General features: G+C 38.6%; 1 protein-coding gene across 1 annotated transcript in view; it reads left to right on the top strand.

Annotated features, from left to right (window-relative positions):
• ZC3H13 (zinc finger CCCH-type containing 13) overlaps nt 1-19,750 on the top strand; it is a 105,159-nt gene extending 85,409 nt beyond the window's left edge. Inside the window, exons 13-20 of the mRNA XM_010854631.1 lie at nt 2,646-2,749; nt 3,106-4,284; nt 4,972-5,490; nt 7,909-8,061; nt 10,027-10,227; nt 15,290-15,453; nt 17,570-17,753; nt 18,040-19,750. Coding sequence (XP_010852933.1) covers nt 2,646-2,749; nt 3,106-4,284; nt 4,972-5,490; nt 7,909-8,061; nt 10,027-10,227; nt 15,290-15,453; nt 17,570-17,740 — 2,491 coding nt within the window. The 3' untranslated portion in view covers nt 17,741-17,753; nt 18,040-19,750. The remainder of the gene's footprint in view (nt 1-2,645; nt 2,750-3,105; nt 4,285-4,971; nt 5,491-7,908; nt 8,062-10,026; nt 10,228-15,289; nt 15,454-17,569; nt 17,754-18,039) is intronic.
• The last annotated feature ends 4,288 nt before the right edge of the window (nt 19,751-24,038 follow it).

Raw genomic sequence — 24,038 nt, 5'->3', positions numbered from 1 at the left:
TCTCCTCTTTCACTTTCATCAAGAGGCTTTTTAGTTCCTCTTCACTTTTTGCCATAAGGGTGGTGTCATCTGCATATCTGAGGTTACTGATATTTCTCCCAGCAATCTTGATTCCAGCTTGTGCTTCTTTCAGCCCAGTGTTTCTCATGATGTACTCTGCATAGAAGTTAAATAAGCAGGGTGACGATATACAGCCTTGATGTACTCCTTTTCCTATTTGGAGACCTAGATGTGTTGTTATTATATACCGAGGACATTTTCCCTTTCCTTTTCTCTCTTACTCTTTTTTTTTTTAATACCAAAAAACTTATTGCTCAGATATGTGGGAAGTCCAGGGTTTTTATTTGTTCTGATGTGATTATACTCAGATTCTCAAAGCATCAAGAATGGTATTTCTGCACTATTTTCTTATGTGTTAGTTTTAGACTTAGAAAGCTTTTCCCCAAATGACGGCTAGGATGACCCCAGGGTTATACCTGTCAGCTCAGTTAAAGCCTTCATTTGAGGAGTAAACAAGAGAGCTAAGCCAGTCACTATAGCCACAAGAATCCCAGACTCTGATTGGTCAGTTTTGAGGTTTTACAGACCTAAAACCAAACATCCAAATTAAAGGCCTTTTTTTTTCTTTTAATGCCAACTAGAATAGAGGATGCAGTTAAATTTGTTAAGACAAACTGAAAATCATTTATATAGCTTCAGTTTCTTTGCCCCTACTTCTAGCTCATTTGCCTCATGGTGAATACACCTCTCTGCTTTAGGCATTTGCATCATTGCTGTTATGGATTTTGGTTATAAACAAACAACATACCACAGAAATGGAGGCTTCTTCCATTAGGTCTTGCCTTCCCTTCAGTCTGCAGCGGTGGTTTTCTATAGTTCACTCTCTGGCTTCCCTCACTCTGCATTAAAAGAAAATATCTCACATTAAACATAAAATTCAGATACTACCTTTAACACATGTAGAGCAAAATATGTATTATTTCTCTTTACTCTGGCCTCTTTAACTCTCTGTCTTCTAAGATTAAAATTCTGAAATATTTGTTATTTGTTTTTTAGTCCTATGCTTTGATTATATTTTCATGCTTCTAATCTCAATGTACAGTAGCCAGAATTTCTTGGAGCTTGTTGTGGTTAAATATTCCAAGCATTGACAAGAGCCCCAGAAATTTAGTAGTCAGCTGCTCAATAAAGTAACTTGGTATATGAGATAAATATCTTGATGTTTTTATCTATTGTTATCTCAGTATATTGTCATGGTGGAAGTTTAAAACCACCACCGTTTATTTGGTCATGATTCTGTGGGTTGGCAGTTTGACTCAGCTCAGCAGAGTGGCTCTTCTGCTGGTCTCATGTAGGATCACTCTGTTTCTCCAGTCAATCTAGCAGGTCGGCTAGGTCTGAATGACCCCATATGGCCTTCCTCACATGTCTGGCGATGTGCTGGTTGGTGCTGGTTGTTGCTTAGGGCATCTTGACCTCTTTTCCTCTAATACTCTAAACTCTGTTTTTGCATATGATAATAGATACATACCAAGAAGGCAAAAGCAGAAGCTGAAAGGCCTCTTGAATCCTAAATCTCCACACTTACACGGTGTCATTTTCACCACATCCTCTTGTCATATATAGTAAGTCACTGGGTTAGCCCAGATTCAGAGGATGGGGAAATAGACTACCTGATGATGGCAGGAGCTTTAGATAAGGAATTGTTACAAGCTTGGGCCTGCAGGCATCATACTACATCTGGGGCCTCATTTTCTACCTGGTTGCTCATCTGTATAAATGAACCATCAAGAAGGTACATGTGCTACAGTGTTACTCAACTTCTGGTCATAGTATTTATAAACAGTGTTTGTTTAAAAAAAAAAAAAAAGTGGTCAAAATTCAGTGAAAATATAGGAAAACACTAGAATAACGTAAGTATCCAGAGATACAGAGAACACTAGTCATCTAAAGTTTAAAGAGTAAGAAATAGTGAACATATGAATTATTTTATTAATTTGTCATTAAGTAGATGATTTAGTTCTAAGAGGTGAGTTAGAACCAGTTTTTCCTAGTGTGCCCACAACATGACAGGCACTGGGCTTATGACATAACAAATGTATTCCTCACTGCAGTTTTATGAGATGGACCCCCATTTTTCACCTATATTCAGATGAAAAAGCTAAGAATGACTTCAAGGAATTTACCTCAAATTGCATAATAAGTAACATGACTAAAAGTTGAACTCAAGTCTTATTTGACCACAAAGCCAATACTAGGTTTTCTCATTTGTCTTTCCAACGAAAGATATTTCTATATCATAAAACAGTAAAACTGATGAATAAGTTTTAGTAGAGTTGAATCCTCTGCTGTGTCACCACTTTACAGTAATTAAACTGGGCGAATTTCAGTGAGCGATTCTACTTGTATGGTAAAAAAAAAAGCAGAGATGGCACCATGTATTTTAAGTCCACAATCATTAAGTCTCAACAAATGAAGAATTTTGTTAAAGATGCTAAATAAATGCCCTTTGTGTGATACAGATAGCTCTGATAGTATTGTTATCCTGCAGTTATATCTTATAGTTATAGTAAAAAATAATAGTAAAAAACAAGGAAATCTTTTTCATCCCCTGGAATCTTACAAATTATGTTTGTCTGATTTAGGAAGCGCTATAGAAATGAAGGGAGTCCTAGCCCTCGGCAGTCACCTAAGCGCCGGCGAGAGCATTCTCCTGACAGTGATGCCTACAACAGTGGAGATGATAAAAGTAAGCAGAATCTGTGTTCCCTGTTTCTAGAGTCAGACTCATTTGTAACCATGAGACAATTCTTTTACATCAATAGGAAATGATGAATTAAGATTTAAAATTTTTACTTGCTCTGCTGCTTCTGAATATATCACATTGCGACTAAAAAAAGTATGTGTTCGAAATATATAGTCATTTTACCACAGTGGCACTTGTCATTTCCCACTAGTTGTAGTAAAGCTGTACTTCGGTTTTTACTGAAATTATTGTTATTTTTACACTTAAAATGAAAAGGGAGCCTCTGGTTTGTTATTTATAGGTAACATGCAGTATTGTTAACATGATGAAAGTCTGATGACTTTTATCTTTTGGTCTAGATGAAAAACATAGACTCTTGAGCCAGGTTGTTCGACCTCAAGAATCACGTTCTCTTAGTCCATCACACCTTACAGAAGACAGGCAGGGTAGATGGAGAGAAGACGATCGTAAACCAGAAAGAAAAGAAAGTTCAAGGCGCTATGAAGAGCAGGATTTCAAAGAGAAAGTTTCTTCTGTAGATAAGCAGAGAGAACAAACAGAAATCACAGAGAGCTCCAGAACTCGTTCACAAGACCTGACAGGACACCACCCATCCGAAGATCGAGACACCTCTGATGGAGCTTATGAGGAGAGCAAGAGAAAAGCAAAGATTCAAAAGAAACCTATTAAGAGAAAGAAAGATGATGATGTTGGAATGGGGAGGGGTAACCCAGAGATAGCGTCTGAAGATGGTCAAGTATTTTCACCAAAAAAAGGACAGAAGAAGAAAAGTGTTGAAAAGAAGCGTAAGCGGTCCAGAGGTGATTCTGACATCTCTGATGAAGAAACGGTGCAGCAGAGTAAGAAGAAAAGAGGCCCGAGGACTCCGCCTATCACAGCCAAAGAGGAGCCGGCTGACATGCCCAGTGATAAGGATGGCGCTCTGGAGGACCCTCAGAAGAAAGAGGATACAGCGTTCAGTGACTGGTCTGATGAGGACGTGCCTGACCGCACGGACCTGACGGAGCCAGAGCACGCCGCCACTGCCACCACCCCTGGAAGGACCCCTTCGCCGTCTTCTCTCCCTCCTCCACCGCCTCCTTTGGCTGCTACCGCGGCCACCCCTGCCACAGCCTTCAGCACATCGACCACCACCATTTCCACCTCCGCCCTCCCCACCACCAATACATCTTTTACCAGTGAAGACTCCCATAGGAAGTGCCACAGAACACGGGCGGAAAAGGTAGAGGCGCCTCATGTTACTATAGAAGACGCACCACATCGCAAGCCAGTGGATCAGAAGCGGAGCAGCAGCCTCGGCAGCAACCGGAGCAATCGCAGTCACACGTCTGGCCGTCTGCGCTCCCCATCCAACGACTCTGCTCATCGAAGTGGGGATGACCAGAACGGTCGAAAGAGAGTGCTGCATAGCGGCTCAAGAGACAGAGAAAAAACTAAAAGTCTGGAAATCACAGGAGAGAGAAAATCCAGAATTGATCAGCTAAAGCGTGGAGAACCTAGTCGAAGTACTTCCTCAGGTAATAAAAACAAATTATAACCTAACCAGTGTTTCTTATGTGAGTATATTTTGTACATTTTTATGTTTTGTTCGAATTATAATTTTAAAGTAAATGCTAAGTTGTTTATACACTGCCTTAAATTTTTCAAGGAGCTTAAAAAGCTTAGCCATCCCACCATGATGTTACCTATTATCACATTAATACCAATAGAGTAGAGGTACATTCAGTGATGTCACTCAGTTTAACACCAGCATATTAGTAGTATATCTTGGTGGAAAGCACTTACATGTTAAGGGTCTCTCTACTGATGCCTAAAAATTTTAACCTTCTGGTTCTGCTGCTTGCAACCAGTGCTTTTTCTCTGTTGACTGCGTAAATAAGGTAGGGGGAGAGGAGGAAGTACATAATGAAATGATCAGTTCTGTTAATGCTTACTTATTTTTACATACTTATTTCTTTAAAGATCTTTTGTGGTTATAGTGGAAATAAACAAGGAAACAAACATGCCTTTTGCATATTTGACACTACTGAAGAGTGGTGGGTGTCTTTCTTTGAGATGGATTTTTTCCTTAAGATGAGTTCTTTGGATAATTTAAAATAAGTACAGAGAAAGAGAAATTGTAAGTTTTAAAAGACCTTGTATTAAAGCGTTTTATTTCTGTTTTATCATGTGTTAAGTCTTTGTATATGGTTCATTGATTTTAGATCGCCAGGATTCAAGAAGCCATAGTTCCAGAAGAAGTTCTCCTGAGTCAGATCGACAGGTCCATTCAAGATCGGGGTCATTTGACAGCAGAGAGAGGCTTCAAGAGCGCGACCGTTATGAGCACGAGAGAGAGCGGGAGCGAGAAAGGAGGGATGTCCGGCAGAGAGACTGGGAGCGGGATGCCGATAAAGATTGGCCCCGGAATAGGGACCGGGATCGACTGCGGGAACGGGAGAGGGAACGGGACAAAAGGAGAGACTTGGACAGGGAGAGGGAGAGACTACTCTCCGATGCCCTGGAAAGGGACCGGGAAAGGGACAGGGACAGAACGTTTGAGGGTTCTCAAGTAGAGTCTGTGAAACGCAGTGAAGTCAAACTGGAGAGTGAGCATGACAGAGACCTAGAAGGCAGTTCCCGAGACTCTGGAGCTTTGGATAAAGAAAGGCTGGATAAAGATCTGGGATCTGTGCAGGGATTTGAAGATACAAGTAGAGCTGAGAGGACTGAGAGTGTGGAAGGTGAGTGTCACTCCTTTCCGTGTCTTTCACTGCCCCGTTTCTTCTCAGATCTCATAGGAAACCAGCACTTCCCTTTTGAAGGGTCATCTGATAAGATTATTGACTCCATTGTTTTAGGGAAAATAGATTTTATAAGGAAAAGGCCTATGATACTTAAAAAACTTGTTCCCCTTGTTAGTACTTTTAAGGTAGACTTGGTTCTAATAAGCCTAAATGAGATAAAATTATAGTCATCCTTCAGTCTCTCAGATTCTGCAGGAGTGGGTTCCAGAGCCTGCCACAGGTAGTAAAATCTGAGGATGCTCAGGTCCCTTATTAAAACTGACTCCCAGCTCCTAGAATGAGGGACTCTGAGAAGGCTACGTACACCCTTTTACCCAGTCAGAGCCAGCCTCCGCTGTGTGGCCCTCCGTTGTCCATCCTTCACCCCCAGCCTGCTGTACAAACTGACTCACCTCTGTGTTCTCTGGATGGTCTCCCTCCTCAAGCCTTCTCTGAGTCTGCTCTTCCCATTGCCTGACAGACCTTTTCCCTTCTATCTTTTCTTACTCAAACAGCAAGTCCCAGTTTATGCATTATTTCCTCTGTGAAACCGTCTCTGCTAAAGGTGCTCTTTAAAATTGCCAAAGCACCTTGTTTATACATCTTTAATAGCATCTCTGCACCATATTGTAAATTATTTTTCCATGGTTCTCTCCCCATTATATTGTACTCCTTTGTTAGGCACCATAGGTTTTTATTTCTTTATCTTCGAGCCGCTAGCAAGGACACAATAAATAGCTGATGCATGAAAATCTGTCCTGCCTGTCCATACCTGTCCTACGTCTTATTCTGTGGTGAATTATAGCCCAGGGTAACAACAGTAATGGCCTCCCCTGAGAATGCTCCTGGAAATTCTGCCTCCATGAACTGTCCAGTTCTGATACCAGTGCTTATGTGCCCTTTCCACTTCAAGCCCCCAAGAAACTTCTCGGATGCTTAGTACATGAGCAGTAATATTTTACATTCCTTTTATTTGCTGTATTGTTGTACTAGTCCCAGAATAAAGTTGTTCACATTCTTTTAAAACTATAAACATCCTTGTATCTTTTGGTTATTTGGTTAGATATATTTCAGTACACCAAACTGTTAACATATTTTTTCTACTTGACAAAAACGTTTCTACCTCGTGGTCGTCACAATCATTTTTATCTAAAATTTGAATTTCAGTAGCATCAATTTGTCAGCCATAGTACTATTGGAGGTACAACCTTGGGGTATAATTGAATGTAATTTGAATTAATCATTATAATCACTCTCCTGTGACTAGAATTTGTGCCCTTCATCCCTAAAATATACCATTCATTGTTTGTGATCATGGATAATGTGGCATGGAGATTTAGAAGTGAAATGAAAAACTTTACCCACTTAAAGTAGGACAGTTTGATAAGCTTGAAAAGTTAAAAACCCTTTTATTTGCATTTATGTTTAGATGTATATTTGTATAATGAAGTTAAAATTGTTTAGAAGTGAATTGGTGGGGGTATGAGGTTAGTACAGAATTTAATACAGTAGAAAATTATTAGAAATGACTAGAAACATCCCATAGTTTATTTGCTGCAAGTTTATATCTATAAAGGATACTGTTGCATTTTGAAACCTAGTGTTGTAAACTCAGTAAAGTATATGGATAGAACCTGCTTAGAAATCTTAAATGTACTGTGTAGTACTGTGATAATTGAAGTTTACAAGTAACTCACCAAGAGACAAAGCTTTAGTGTAGGTAGTTGAGACAAGTTGGTAAATAAAGAAATGGAAGATACACTAGTGGTTAATAACAAAAATACTTTAAAATTATATTACAGCAATCTTTTAAAATTGCATTTATTAATTAAAGGAAAACATTGGCATAGGGAAGATAATTGGGAGATCGGTGGTGGAGGGGGATGGGGATTAATGGCACTTACATTTCTACCTCTCCACTGTAGAGTTAGGTCTTCATATCATGAATAAAATATTATGAGCTAAGACTTAAACTTTGAATTAATTCTAGTAATTAGTTTGCAAGCTTTTAAAAATTGAATTAATTTTGATAAATTAATGCATCCTTTTGAAATTAGTAGATTTTCTGAATCAGTTTTATTAAAGTTAACTAGTATTAATGTTAGTGGTAGATTTTATTTCTCATATTTTAATTGTATTCTTATAACCTATTTTAATATTGCTGTCCATACTGTGTTCTTGTCATTAAAACTAAATTAATTCATTTTTAAGTTTTCTTTTGAAATTATCAAGTGTTTTGAATAATTAAGAAAAGTAGTTTTAAATTAAAAAATGCTTCTCAATTTTTTAGTGTGCCCAGCCTCTCCTCTTTGGTTTCACTTAGATGTCCCTTTCTTTTAATGCTCTCTTTGGCATGAAATTAATTTTTCTGTTTAGCAGGAGACGACGAATCCAAGCTAGATGATGCACATTCATTGGGATCTGGTGCTGGAGAAGGATACGAGCCAATTAGTGATGATGAACTAGATGAAATTCTGGCAGGTGATGCTGAAAAGCGGGAGGACCAACAGGATGAAGAGAAGATGCCAGGTAATCATTGCAAAGGTGGTTAAACATAAAAGGTATTTAATTAAGATATTGAGGTATTCTTTGTTTCCTTTCATGCTGTAAGAATTGATAAAACACAGAATCTTCCCAGTTGTGTTTTAATTAACATTGAAAGGCCAATAAAGTGAAAATTATAGTTATTATGCTCTGTTCATTTTTAAATAGACATTGCTTATAAATTGAAAAGGGCAGTATCTAAAATAGCACAAGTGTAAGATTTCCTTTCCAGAGTTTGATTCCTATTGTAGGACCTGGAATTTAAAACAGATGGTAGGTATATGGTACAGAGCTTCACAGCTGTGTTCCACAAACTGTTGAAATGACCATTCAGAAACTTAGTAACTTGAGGTTGTATTTGAACACTATTTCTATACTTCTCTTGATTTTCCAAATTCAGTAATATTTTCACTTACAGTGTTTTATTCATTGCCAGAGCTTACTCCAGTGACTACACCATGAATCAACAACCTTTATTGTTCTTGTTGAATCATCCCAATTAGTCTAATTGTTACTAACAATTTATCATAGTAAGGGTTTTGGGGTATGTAGAATATTAAATCTTTATTTTGACTTAATTTGCTCTTGTATTTTACAGTTTTTTATACTAATGTATAATGTATGTATGTTATCTTTATTATTATCAGCTATTAGGTGTTTCTGAATAGAACATTATTTTGTTAATTTCCTAAACTGTTCCTTGTCAGTGGATAGATTATTCTCAATTTTAATTATAGCCACTGCCTGATTCTTAAAGTTTTCATAATGAATTATTTGTTTTTTAAAAAGTAGTGTCTGTGTATTTGTCTGTTTGTGCATGTACACATTCAAACTAAATACATTCCTAGATTTAATTAACCCTTGGATGATTCTGGTACCACGTTTCAAAATGTCAGACCTAGTCTTAGTGAAATAGTGGAATTCTTTCATTGAGACTCTCTCAAGCAATTTAAAGGCATTATTTGTAGGAATGGGTTTGCTTAGGTGCTTGTTTGCTTACGTTTTGTTTGTTTTGGATTTTTCTTTATTGAAGTATAATTGACATAAATTACATTAATTTCAGGTGCACAACATAGTGATTAGACATTTGTATATACATTGCAACATGATCACCACATTGTCTAGTTACCTTGACATGGTATCATCTACCGCCATGCAAAGTTACATAGTTTTTTTCCTTGTGATGAGAACTTTTCATACTTTCTAGCAACTTTTAGGAGAAGGCAATGGCACCCCACTCCAGTACTCTGGCCTGGAAAATCCCATGGATGGAGGAGCCTGGTAGGCTGCAGTCCATGGGGTCGCTAAGAGTCGGACACGACTGAGCAACTTCACTTTCACTTTTCACTTTCATGCATTGGAGAAGGAAAAGGCAACCCACTCCAGTGTTCTTGCCTGGAGAGTCCCAGGGACGGGGGAGCCTGGTGGGCTGCCATCTATGGGGTCGCACAGAGTCGGACACAACTGAAGTGACTTAGCAGCAGCAGCAACTTTTCATGTTGGAATACAATGTTGTTGACTAGAGTCACCACACACTACATTGCATTGCCATGATTTATTTATCGTTGCAAGTTTGTACCTCTTGATACCCTTCACACATTTTGTCTGACCTTTGGATCCCTCCCCCTCTGGAAACCACCAATCTCTATATCTATGAGTTTGGATTTCTTTTTATTTGTTTGATTCTTTTAGATTCCACATATAAAAGAAATGCAGGTGGGTGGGAGCACTTGCCTATGACCTCTTTACTATTTTCCTTTGGTGAGGAAGTTTATTTGTAAAATTTCTTAGACTCTAAATACTAGTTTTTATAGAAAATCTTTTTAAGAATATGCCTTTTTTAATTTAAATTACTTATCATTTGCTTTCCTGTGTCTTGCAATCTGTATTTCTCCCTGGATAACAGGAATGGTATTTCTTGGTGTAAGAAAATTCTGTAACTTTTTGTAGATCCGCTAGATGTGATAGACGTGGATTGGTCTGGTCTTATGCCAAAGCATCCAAAAGAGCCACGAGAGCCTGGAGCCGCGCTCTTAAAATTCACACCTGGAGCTGTTATGCTGCGAGTTGGCATTTCTAAAAAGTTGGCTGGTCCTGAGCTCTTTACGAAAGTCAAGGAAACATGTCAGAGACTTTTAGAAAAGCCCAAAGGTAATTCCATCCCAGTTTAAGTGTGTAATGTCTAATATAAATATAAAGATGCCTTTGAAAAGGATTCTGTTCTGTTCTCATGTAGCAGTTATGATATAAGAATTTTTTTTTAAGAATCACTTATTTTCATTATTTAATCCTCATGGTCAAAGTTTGTTTTATTTTGAGAGAAATTTAAACCTACAGATGAGTTGTAAACATAGCGCAATGATCTTTCTGCATCACAATTACTTTTTAACAGGTAAGTGTGAAAGTGCTCAGTGGTTTGCCCAGGGCCAAATGAGGTAGATCTTAGGAAAGTGAACTTAGATATTTCTCATATCTAAGCAGATTGATAATCTTGGCAGGGCTTTCCCCTGGGAAATGGAGAATTTTGCTCAAATGCAGATGTTTAGATTGAGACTTACAAAGTGCTTAAGAACTCAGTCTGTGAACCAGATGGCCTGGATTCCAATAGGTACACCACTTAATAGCTATAGGCAATCTATATGTTACTGTCACCATCTGCAAACTGGGAGAAATTATACTGCCAAGCCACCTGATTGTTAGGAGGAGCAAATGAGTTATCACAAGTAAAACACTTAGAATAGTTTCTGACATGCAGTGATGCCTAGTAAATATTACTACTGCTGTTTAGTTTGAAAGTATTTTATCACATTGATTTTAGACAGTGAAAACAGCTACAGCTTTTTATTATTCCAGAACATTTTTAGTTTGTAGAATTTTTTTTTCCTCCTGTTATCTGAAACCTACCTCACGGTGTTTTGGCAGCTTATTGGGCTTCCCTGGTAGCTTGGCTGGTAAAGAATCCACCTGCAATGCAGGAGACCCCAATTTGATTCCTGGGCCAAGAAGTTCCCCTGGAGAAGGGATAGGCTACCCACTCCAGTATTCTTGGGCTTCCCTGGTGGCTCAGATGGTAAAGAATGCACCTACAATGCAGGAGACCTAGTTTCAGTCCCTGGTTGGGAAGATCCCCTGTGTTTTGGCAGCTTATTAATACTTTATTAATGGGGAAGAGGAATGTGAAAAGGATAGGGGGTAAAAGATGAAAGCAGTAAGATTATTTAATGTTTTATCATGTTCATGAGAGTGAAAAAGTTTGAGGTAAAAGAATTGAGCTTTTTACTAATATAAAATTGGAAAAAGTTTGTTTTATGTTTCATGAATACATGTTCTCTCTTCAGCTGTTAGCATAAGCAGAAACTGTCTTGATTTTAATACGGCCCAATATACATAGAACATAAATTATAAGTGAATATGTGTTAATCTGACAAATGACCACTGTCTTAAGTTCTTGCCCCATTCTTTCCCCCTTGTTTGATTGGCTCTGTGATCTTAAGCATGTAACTCCTGTGGGCATAAAATGATGTAGTGAAATCCCTAAGGTCTTATCCATATCTGCAGCTGTTTGCTTCTGTGACTTTTGTTAATGGCATTTCAAGTTAAAATCTGTTGCATAGTTAGCAAAATTAGACTATAGTTTGTCCCTAATGATCACTTAAACAATGAAAATATACACTGTGAAGAAGGATTTGATTTTTCCTTACCAAGTAGTCCAGGCTTCCCTGGTGGCTCAAGACAGTAAAGAATCTGCCTGCAATGTGGGAGACCCAGGTTCGATTCCTAAGTCAGGAAGATCCCCTGGAGAAGGAAATGGCAACCCACTCCAGTGTTCTTGCCTGGAAAATCCCATGGGCAGAGAAGCCTGGTGGACTACAGTCCATGGGGTCTCAAAGAGTCGGACACGACTGAACGACTAACACTTTACCAAGTAGTCCTGTTTTTTGGTGGTGAGTAGCTTTATTAGACAACTAATATATGATACTGAATAGAAGTTCTCTAAGGAATAGGACTGTATTTACTGCTATATCCAGTGTCTGATGATCTGTACTACTAATTTTGCCATTGCCTTGAATAGTATGTGACACATAGTATTTGATAAATATTTGTGAAATAACTGATACTGATTTTTTTTTCTAATCCATTTTGTCTGTTTCTGTGTCCCAATACTGAAGAAAGTATATCCCTACTCAGTATGTAATTTTTTAATTGGAGTATAATTGCGTTACAATTTTGTGTTAGCTTCTGCTGTGCAGTGAAGTGAATCAGCTATATGTATACATATGTCCCCTCCCTCTTGGACGTCCCTCCCACCACCTCCGCCGCCCCCCACACCCCGATCCCACCCTCTAGGTCCTCACTGAGCTGGGCTTCTTGTGCTGTACAGCGCTTCCCAGTAGCTATTTTACACACAGCAGTGTGTATATGTCACTCCTAATTTCCCAGGATATGTTTTAAATTCTAAAGGCTTAAAGCAGAAAACTTGCATGTGTACTAAAATCTAAATTTCTTTTGTCTTAGGTTTTTTGATTATAGTATGATTAAGTACTTTTGAACTAAACTTTCCCAGTTATTTTAGTTTCTTTGGTTTACTTGCACTTAGGTTTAATCTTCTCGAGTCATTTGGTACTGGTCAGTTTAGATCCAGGAAGGGACTAAGGCTAGCCATGTTACACTTTCCAGTGATGTTTGCAAGTGTGTTTTGTACTTTATAAAAGTAATTTGTCCTAATGAGCAGTTTTCAAGGAAGTGCTTGGACTAAATGCAGGTTTCTTTCTTTGTAGTTACAGTAGAATGGTTGTTAATGTTTGTTTTTTTAAATAGTGTGCATTATATGGCTGTGTCATCGGCTCAAACACTGCTTTGTGTGAATCACGTGAGGAAGTGCCTTTTCCCAAGGTAACCTAGTTCCAACTGTGGAGAGTGTAGATCTAGTGGGAAGACGCTCCCACTGTATTTTAAAAAGCTCTGCAGATGATTCAGATAGACATCAGAGTTTGTGAACTATTTTTGAGTTTTTATTTACATTTTTGCTTTTTATCATCAACTATATTACATAAGACAACTTTTTTCTTAACTAAATATCTTATCTCACTGTTTATGCCTAGCAGTTCAGGAAATGAAATATATAATGCAAGTCCATCAATTTTTAGTCACATGTGTCCATTTTGTTTTTATCTGGTGGTTCTTTACTCTTTTCCTTGCTAGCAGTAACCTGTTTGATCGTGTTGTTATAGAAACACTACCCAGTACCATTTTGCACTCTTGACCAGCTCTTAGAGTGCTAGCTTTGAAGTTACTATTCTTACTCTTTTCAATTATTGACTGGTCCTATTTTCTGAATTTTTCTTTCCTTTTTGTCTACTTTTAACAGATTTTCTCCTCACCTTGCAAGCTGTAACTTACAGTGATTTTAATTTGATACCTTGTCCCTGGTTTTTATAGTGACCGAATATTGGATAAAATTTGTAGATCTAAACACCTCATCACTTTCCTAATGGAGATTTTCGGGGATCACACTGTAGTCACATTATTATAGCAAGATTCAAATGTAGTAAAGTCCTGAACCTAAAACTTTTAGTGGTTGATGGTAAGCAATATATTGAATTTGACTTTACTAATTAACTTGAACTTTTCTTCTCATAGTTCAGTTCAGTCGCTCAGTCGTGTCCGACTCTTTGCAGCCCCATGAATCGCAGCACGCCAGGCCTCCCTGTCCATCACCAACCCCCGGAGTTCACTCAGACTCACGTCCATCGAGTCAGTGATGCCATCCAGCCATCTCATCCTCTGTCGTCCCCTTCTCCTCCTGCCCCCAATCCCTCCCAGCATCAGAGTCTTTTCCAATGAGTCAACTCTTCACATGAGGTGGCCAAAGTACTGGAGTTTCAGCTTTAGCATCATTCCTTCCAAAGAAATCCCAGGACTGATCTCCTTTAGAATGGACTGGTTGGATCTCCTTGCAGTCCAAGGGACTCTCAAGAGTCTTCTCCAACACCACAGTTCAAAAGCATCAAGTCTTCGGGACTCAGCCTTCTTCACAGTCCGACTCTCACATCCACACATGACCACAGGAAAAACCATAGCCTTGACTAGACGGACCTTTGTTGGCAAAGTAATGTCTCTGCTTTTGAATATGCTGTCTAGGTTGGACATAACTTTCCTTCCAAGGAGTAAGCGTCTTTTAATTTCATGGCTGCAGTCACCATCTGCAGTGATTTTGGAGCCCAAAAAAATAAAGTCTTACACTGTTTCCAGTTTCCCCATCTATTTCCCATGAAGTGATGGGACCGGATGCCATGATCTTCGTTTTCTGAATGTTGAGCTTTAAGCCAGCTTTTTCACTTTCCACTTTCACTTTCATCAAGAGGCTTTTGAGTTCCTCTTCACTTTCTTCCATAAGGGTGGTGTCATCTGCATATCTGAGGTTATTGGTATTTCTCCCGGCAATCTTGATTCTAGCTTGTGCTTCTTCCAGTCCAGCGTTTCTCATGATGTACTGTGTATATAACCCATGTCTAAATTCTGTCTCTCCATTTTGCTTTTCTTATATCTTAAAAAAAGTGACTATCAGAATATTTATTTTTGTTTGAGACTAGCAGTAAAACTAGGCTTCCCTGGTGGCTCAGTGGTAAAGAATCTGCCTGCAATTCAGGAGATCCAGGTTTGATCCCTGGGTCAGGAAGAGCTCCCGGAAGAGGGCATGGCAACCCACTCCAGTATTTTTACCTGGAGAATCCCCATGGACAGAGGAGTCTGGAGGGCTGCAGTCCATGGGGTCGGTCGCACAGAGTTGCACATGACAGAAGCAACTAAGCAGCAGCAGCAGCAAAGCTATATGTTGGCGTTCTCTCACAGAGCGCAGGTCGCATTTAATATTACAAAATAATTTTCACCAATGTTGGTGAAGTGAGGCGAAGTCACTCAGTTGTGTCCGACTCTTTGCGATCCCATGGACTGTCACCTACCAGGCTCCTCTGTCCATGGGATTCTCCAGGCAAGAATACTGGAGTGGGTTGCCATTTCCTTTTGCAGGAGATCTTTTCAACCCAGGGATTGAACCCAGGTCTCCCACATTATAGGCAGATGCTTTACCATCTGAGCCACCAAGGAAGTCAATGTTGGTAACTTCGATAATATATAGACTTTGTGGACTATTCATCCAAGCAGTTAACACTTCTGTTTTCAGAAGCCTTAATGTGTGTTCTTTTTTTGAAAGATACAGACAGTCTCTTTGAACATGAACTCGGGGCTCTCAACATGGCTGCATTACTACGAAAAGAGGAAAGAGCAAATCTGCTTAGTAATCTTGGACCATGTTGTAAAGCATTATGCTTCAGACGGGATTCTGCAATCCGAAAGCAGCTTGTTAAAAATGAGAAGGTACTGTTATTTCCTTAGAAAAATCGGAAAGTGTTGAGTCGTATGGACATATTTTTCATTTGATTGCTTTACAGTGAGGTTCAGGTCTCATTATCTGTTTTTATGCATTGGTTTCCCAGTCATATACACATGTAAGAGAAAAAATTTTATTAGAATTTATAATACCTTTTATTTTACTTTAATACCGTTGAAGAACATTTGTTTTGAATAGCAAATTGTTAGAGGCTTAAAGAAAATTTAAAATATTCCTGTGAAATACTTTTCATTTGTAAAGTTTCTTTCAGTAATAAAATATACTAGAAATTTATTTAAATTGAAGATCAAGGAAAAACATTTCCCAGATACAGAGTGGTAAGGAGATTTTATTACTATATAGAGCATGTTTATATATATAGTGTTTATGAAAATATACCAAGTTGAAGAGAGGAAACAAATAGAAGTGATTATGTGTAAGCATTTACTTGAGCAGAATAAAGGGACTTGAAACCCAGCTATTTTCTGTTTGATTCAGGTAAGGAACCCCAGTTGAGAGGCTGTATGGTTTGCAGTATCATCAGACTCCTGCTCCCTTTTTATAAAAAATATTTTGTAACATTTCCTGGTTCCTTCTCTAATGTGCCATAGTACCCTTCAAAAATTATGATGCCCAAAAACACCCCTGCAAATTTCTTATTGAGAACCATTGTTCAGAACCTTGTAAATCCTTCCAGTTCAGGGTAGACCATGGATATGACATTATCAAAGTTCTGTTATGGTTTGGCCCTTGTATCATTGGTTATAAGGGCTTAGAGTTGGGAAGACAGTGGAGTACAGAGGGAAAACAAAGGAAGGTTTTGTTTTTTTTTGAATGATGAAATTTCTCTATTCTATTCTGATTGTGGTCATGGTTTCTTAACTATAAACATGAGTTAAAAACTCATAGAACTGTATACATAAAAAGCTAGTTTTAGTGTATCACAACTTAAAAAAAAATCTTTTTTTGTAATGCAAATGTGACCAAGGCATCATTGTTCCTTTAAGGATTCTAGAAGAGAAATAGCAGAATGCTGGAAATAGCAAATCTTACCTTATTTCATTATTCATGGTTGGAGAATGTTAAACAAAATTTCACGACAGTAACTTTCAAAACTTCTAAGATAGTTTTGCTGCTGCTGCTGCTAAGTCGCTTCAGTCGTGTCCGACTCTGTGCGACCCCATAGACCGCAGCCCATCAGGCTCCACCGTCCCTGGGATTCTCCAGGCAAGAACACTGGAGTGGGTTGCCATTTCCTTCTCCAGTGCATGAAAGTGAAAAAATAAAGTGAAGTCGCTCAGTCGTATCCGACTCCTAGCGACCCCATGGATTGCAGCCTACCAGGCTCCTCCATCCATGGGATTTTCCAGGCAAGAGTACTGGAGTGGGGTGCCATTGTCTTCTCCTCTAAGATAGCTTTAGGTTCCAATAATAGAGGTCTACCTCTTAGAACAAAGGAGATGGTAGTTTCGCAGTAGATGGCGTGGATCAGCTGTCTTTGGAGAATTTGTTCAGTTCTAGAGCCTGCATCTTATGGCACATTAGCAGACCAGTAAGGAGTGTGGAATGTTCGGTGCCCTGTGAAAGTAAGATTGAATTAGTGTGGAACTTCATACAATGTGCCATGTGTTTTTGTTGTTTTGTTTTGTCATTGGAAACAGTGAAGTGAAAGCTACTTGATTACCTGTCAGGGATTGTCAAGAAGATTGCTTTCTTTTGTAAGATTCCTTGAGTCTGAAAACAGCATTACTTAATTTTGCTTTTAAATATCCAGTACAGCCCATGTGGCGCTACTAGTAAAGAACTTGCCTGCCAATGCAGGAGATGTTTGATCCCTGGGTTGGGAATGCCCCCTGGAGGAGGGCATGGCTACCCACTCCAGTATTGTTGCCTGGAGAATCCCATGGTCAGAGGTGCTTGGCAGGCTACAGCCCATGGGGTCACAAAGAGTCTGACACGACTAAAGCGACTGAGCATGTACACACAGCTAACTTAATACCTATCGCAAACTGATTTTTCTTATAACTGATTTTTGTTAGCAGTTAAACCTGTCTTTTCTACTGTCACCTAATCTACATCTTTTTAAACTTTTTCTCCAAATAGGGCACCGTAAAACAAGCTTATACAAATGCTCCAGTGGTAGACAATGAACTGTTACGACTGAGTCTTCGATTATTTAAGCGAAAGACGATGTGCCAAGCCCCAGGACCTGAAAAGACTGAAGATGATAAACTTTCACAGTCCGGTATCCAACAGGAACTCTGTGTGTCTTAAGACTGAAGTCCAGGTACATTTTTGGTACTATTTTCGTTAGGAGTGTGTAGTCTTTTTCAAAGTTCTTTGGTTTGACAAGCATTATTAGTGACAAAGACAGAAAAGACTTACCAGCCATGCTAAAATAGTGATGAACTTTTTTAATAAAGTTTAAAGACACTAGTTTGGCGAGCTTAAGATTTTACATAAATTTTTACACTGTCCAAAATAATGTGAAAGCATCTAGATTGAGTTGTAATTTATTCTATACCTTTTGGTAAAACTGAAGCTTTTGGAAACAGTCATCCTTACGCTTCTAGCCTACACAGATTTTTTTATGAAATGGAGCCAGAGCCACTGACTTATGTACTGGATCATCCTTACAGAAACTGCGATTTTCTCCAGAAACAGTGTGTTCACTGAATAAACATACACACACCATGCACCACCGTGATGCACAGGACACAGAGGGGTGCTGCTGTGTGTAGGCTGGCCTCCCGAAGGAGCAAGCCACAGTCCTGTTTTCTGAAATTCTAAGTAAAACTACTTAATGACTCTTCAGTTTGTTAAAATATATGTGCATTGTTACAATGTATATTGGATATATTTCAATTCTCAATGGTTTTGTTTGTTATCAGAGATTGTCAACTTTTTATTTTTAATAAATGTACCTTCCCTTTCCTTGTTCTAGATTTACTTTGTTCATTAATCTTATTCCTGATGTTCAAAAACATTTGTCATCAACATTATATGTTTCGTACTTAACATATTTTACTGCTTGAGTTATTGGACAGCTGTAAATAATGTGATGAGAGTTGAGGATGTACTTTAAGTATAGCTCAGTAATACTTGAAACAAACCATACTTTTCAGAACTGTAACCTTTGATTATATTAATCTGCCTCTAACCTATAATATATAAACAATTTACTTTTTATAAGTTACAGTATATCTGCTTTATTTTGTATGTACATATTTAACTCATGAAGTGGACTCCTAGAAGTATCTGAAATGGACTCCAAAGTGCAGAATTTGTGGGCAGACAGTAAAAATAATGAAGGAAACCAATCAAAATTGTAATTTTCCAATTGCCTTTCACAGGTTTTTGTTAAAACTGTAATTCTATGTTAGCTGTCTCAGTAGTTTTGTACCTTGTCTCTGTGGGTAATATACTGTAACAGGTTGAAAGTTTATATTCAGGAACATATATTGTAGTCATTGTGCACTTAATTTTTATAAAATACTTAACCAGAAAAGGAATTAGTCATATTTCCAAATGACCTGGAAAGCATGTATAAGAAAACTGCAAGTAGCGAAGCAAAAACCAAAAAGGTAAGCAAAAAGATTTTTCAGGTGTCTGTTTCTTCTTACCAATTGGTAAATCTTTTGAATAAGGAAAAAATGTAAAATTCTTTAATGACCTGGAGAATGAATACCCTTTAGAAAATTACCTTCTGTTTTAGTGGATAATAGTGTTCTCTGTAGCATAAAGATTTAAAGTCCTAGATTCTCTGAGTTCAAAGACATGTGGAGTATAACAAAAGTTATGGTTATCCTGTTCTGTCCATTGACTTTTAGGAATATTTCTTTACAGAATGAAAACTATACAGGTAGATTTGCCATTTAGTCAAATCTGTTGCCTTTTTAGTTTGAATATGTTAAGTTGTAAAAGAAAAATTTTAAACTCTTTCTTTGCTTAATCACAGAACTCAGAGCTTTATGCTCCCAATGGGAATGCAGTGTTAAGTCTCATAAACATTCTATGTATTGCTAATCATATACCCATAAAATTTTTCTAAAGTGAACTTTTGTTGGATTTTCCATAAAATTTCTTGGACCAGTATTTGTGGAAACATCTTTTGATCTATAAACTATTTGTTAGTAAAGTCTTCTGTCTCGTAACTGATGAAGTTTGTCCACTTGTCACAACTGGACTCTAGCTGCTTGCAATAAGGAGTTGTCCAGCTAGAGAAGAGGCAAGACTGTGTCTGCAATCCACAGTAAATAAAATGATAGTTAACAGATACTTACATTCTGTTGAATCAGTTGGTTTCTTTTGCGAAGGACAGATTTCCTATTTTGTAAAGTCTTGTACTAACTTTTTCATTAAAAAATTCTCACCATACTCAAGTAGTACCTTAATATGTTAAAATCTGACCTGTCACTTCTCTTTATTCTGATCAGTAACTGCAGGTTATCTTTCCCATCCTTCCCCATGACCACTTGTGACTTATCTCTATTAATCTGAGAATTTGTGGCATCAGCAGAACATCCTCTGTTATTCCTTACTGTTCAGTTGGGTAAAGATTAAGGTAAACAGCATCTATAGTGTCAGTGATGCTTTCAATTTGTTATTTTAAAAGGATATGGGTTCCAGCTCAAGATAACAGTTTCCTCTGAAAAAAAGAAAAAACAGCATTAGCCGAGAGATTCCTACAAGGAAAAACCCATTTCTAAGCTGGTAGAGGCTGAGACAAAAATCTCACCATCAACTCCACTCTCAGTGTGGAGACCCACAATCAGGAGGGAAGTTGCAACCCTGCATTCTCCCTGAGGAGTGAAGAGTTTGAACTCCACATCTTGCATCCCAACTTCTAAGACCTGCCCTGGAGAGACAACGCCCCTAAACAACAACATAAATTATGAGACCCACACTGAGACACCATGTAATTAAGGTTCAGGTTAAAGACCAAGAGAGTATCTTATCGGCAGCAAGGAAAAAACCACTTGATACTTAATAAAGGAAGCCCTATACGACTGTTAGCAGACTTCATCAACTGGAACTTTACATCCGAGAAGGAAGTGAGTGGGATGAGATATTCAAAGTGCTGAAAGGAAAAAAACTTCGAACCAAGAATTCTCTGCCTGGCAAAGTTAATGGAGAGACTAAGACTTTCCTAGACAGGAAACACTCGGAGAAGGCAATGGCATCCCACTCCAGTACTCTTGCCTGGAAAATCCCATGGATGGAGGAGCCTGGTGGGCTGCAGTCCACGGGGTCACTAAGAGTTGGACATGACTGAGCGACTTCACTTTCACTTTTCACTTTCATGCATTGGAGAAGGAAATGGCAATGCACTCCAGTGTTCTTGCCTGGAGAATCCCAGAGACAGGGGAACCTGGTGGGCTGCCGTCTATGGGGTCGCACAGAGTCAGACATGACTGAAGCGACGCAGCAGCAGCAGCAGTAGCAGACAGGAAACACTAATGTGGTTAATCACCACTGGTCTCAGCTTTACAAGAAATGTTAAATGGACTTTAAGCTGAAATGAAAGCACTATTAACAAGAAAAGCAAAGTATAAATCTCTGGTAAAAGTAAATATATAGTAGAATTCAGAAAAAGCTAATGTAACAGTAATGGGTTAAGTCCTTTTAAGGCTAGTGTGCAGGTTAAAAGACAAAATTAGTAAAAATAACTTCTGCCATAATGATTTGTTAATGTTTGTTAATAAAAAGGTACAAATTTTAACATTTATAAATAAATAAATTTTAAAATGGGATTACAGTGTAGAATTGTAATTACCATTAGCTTGAGCTCATACTTGTCATCAACTTAAAATAGACTGTAATAAATAAGTTGTTTTATGTAAGCATCATGGTACCACAAAGCAAAAACTATAAAAGATACACAAAAGATAGAAAAATCTAAGCATACCCACTACAGAAAATCAAATCACAAAGAGATCAAAAGGAAAAAAAGGAATTACAAAGTAGCCAGAAAACAACAAAATGATAATAAGTACATAAGGCGATGGCACCCCACTCCAGTACTCTTGCCTGGAAAATCCCATGGATGGAGGAGCCTGGTAGGCTGCAGTCCATGGGGTCGCTAAGAGTCGGACACGACTGAGCGACTTCACTTTGACTTTTCACTTTCACGCATTGGAGAGGGAAAAGGCAACCCACTCCAGTGTTCTTGCCTTGAGAATCCCCGGGACGGGGGAGCCTGGTGGGCTGCCGTCTATGGGTCTCACAAGGTCGGACACAACTGAAGTGACTTAGCAGTAGCAGTACCAATAATTAAATGTAAATAGACTACATTCTCAAATCAAAAGACATCAAGTGGCTGAATGGATTAAAAAACCAAGACCTAGCTATAGTCTGCCTATAAGAGATTCACTTCAAATCTATGGACACAGACTGAAAGCAAAGGAATAGCAAAAGATATTCCTTGCAGATGGAAACCAAAAGAAAGTTGGAGTAGCAATACTTATATCAAACAAAATAGACTTTTAAGACAAAAACTGTAGTAAGAAGCAAAGAAGGTCATTGTATAATGATAAAGAGGTCAATCTGACAAGAGGATGTAACATTTTATAATATTTACATACCTTACATAGGAGCACCTGCTGCTGCTGCTAAGTCGCTTGAGTCGTGTCTGACTCTGTGCAACCCCATAGACGGCAGCTCACCAGGCTCCCCCGTCCCTGGGATTCTCCAGGCAAGAATACTGGAGTGGGTTGCCATTTCTTTCTCCAATGCATGAAAGTGAAAAGTGAAAGGGAAGTTGCTCAGTCATGTCCGACTCTTCTCGACCCCATGGATTGCAGCCTACCAGGCTCCTCCGTCCGTGGGACCTTCCAGGCAAGATAAAGCTAATATTAATAAACCTACAAAGAAATTGACAGTAATAGTAGGTGACTTTAATATTCCATTTTCATCATGGATAGATCATCCAGATAAAAATTAATGAGGCAATATTTGCCTTAAAAGGACATGTTGTACCAAGTGGACTTAGAAGAAAAATACAGAATATTCCACTCAAAGTAACATTCTTCTTAAGCACACATGGAATACGTTGCTGCTACTGCTGCTAAGTCGCTTGAGTCGTGTCCAACTCTGTGCGACCCCATAGACGGCAGCTCACCAGGCTCCCCTGTCCCTGGGATTCTCCAGGCAAGAATACTGGAGTGGGTTGCCATTTCCTTCTCCATATATTAGGACACAAAAAAATAATAAGTTTAAGAGCAAAACAGTATCAGTCATTTTTTCTGAGCACAATAGTATGACTAGAAGTCAATTACAAGAAACCTGGAAAATTCGCAAGTATTTGGAGGCTACTTCAGTGGGTCAAAGAAGAAATCAAAAGAGAAATTTTAGAAGCTTTGAGACAGAGTGATTCAGAGACATGCCAAAGATGTGTCAGTTGGCTCGTCAGGAGCTCAGAGCACAGGATAGGAAACTTCAGCTTTTTGCTTCTGAAAAAAGTTATGGCTTCTAGGTCAGATTTTCCTCCTGACATTAATGTACATTAGATATATCTGTTAGCTAGGTAGATAGCAAACTATCTACTTACCTATCTACTTCTCCAATTAGGAAAATGGAATGGGAAAAAATTATTTACAATGTGACTCATCAATGGCTTAATTTCTAAAATAAACAAATAGCTCATACAGCTCAACAAAAAAACCCCAAACAACTCAACCCAAAAATGGACAGAAGCTCTGAATAGACATTTCTCCAAAGAAGAGATACAGATGACCAAGAGGCACATGAAAAGATGTTCAGCATTGCTAATTAATAGAGAAATGCAAATCAAAACTACAATGAGATACGTTTAAAAGTCTACAAACAATATATGCTGAAGGGGGTGTGAAGAAAAGAGAACCCTTCTACCTGTTGGTGGGAATATAAATTGGTGCAACTGTATGGAAAACAGTATGGAAGTTTCTCAGAAAACTAAAAATAGAATTACCATATGATCCAGCAATCCCACTCCTAGGCATCAGTTCAGTTCAGTTCAGTTGCTCAGTCATGTCCGACTCTTTTCGACCCCATGAATTGCAGCACACAAGGCCTCCCTGTCCATCACCAACTCCCAGAGTTGACTCAAACTCACGTCCATCGAATCAGTGATGCCATCCAGCCATCTCATCCTCTGTCGTCCCCTTCTCCTCCTGCCCCCAATCCCTCCCAGCATCAGTCTTTTCCAGTGAGTCAACTCTTCCCAAGAGGTGGCCAGAGTACTGGAGTTTCAGCTTTAGCATCAGTCCTTCCAATGAACACCTAGGACTGATCTCCTTTAGGATGGACTGGTTGGATCTTTCAGTCCAAGGGACTCTCAAGAGTCTTCTCCAACACCACAGTTCAAAAGCATCAAGTCTTTGGCACTCAGCTTTCTTCACAGTCCAACTCTCACATCCATACATGACCACAGGAAAAACCATAGTCTTGACTAGACGGACCTTTGTTGGCAAAGTAAGGTCTCTGCTTTTGAATATGCTGTCTAGGTTAGTCATAACTTTCCTTCCAAGGAGTAAGCATCTTTTAATTTCATGGCTGCAGTTACCATCTGCAGTGATTTTGGAGCCCAGAAAAA

This window comes from Bison bison, unplaced genomic scaffold, assembly GCF_000754665.1.
Source record: "Bison bison bison isolate TAMUID 2011002044 unplaced genomic scaffold, Bison_UMD1.0 scf7180017864345, whole genome shotgun sequence".
Classification (NCBI taxonomy): Eukaryota; Metazoa; Chordata; class Mammalia; order Artiodactyla; family Bovidae; genus Bison; species Bison bison.
This window is presented reverse-complemented; position numbering and strand designations above follow the sequence as displayed.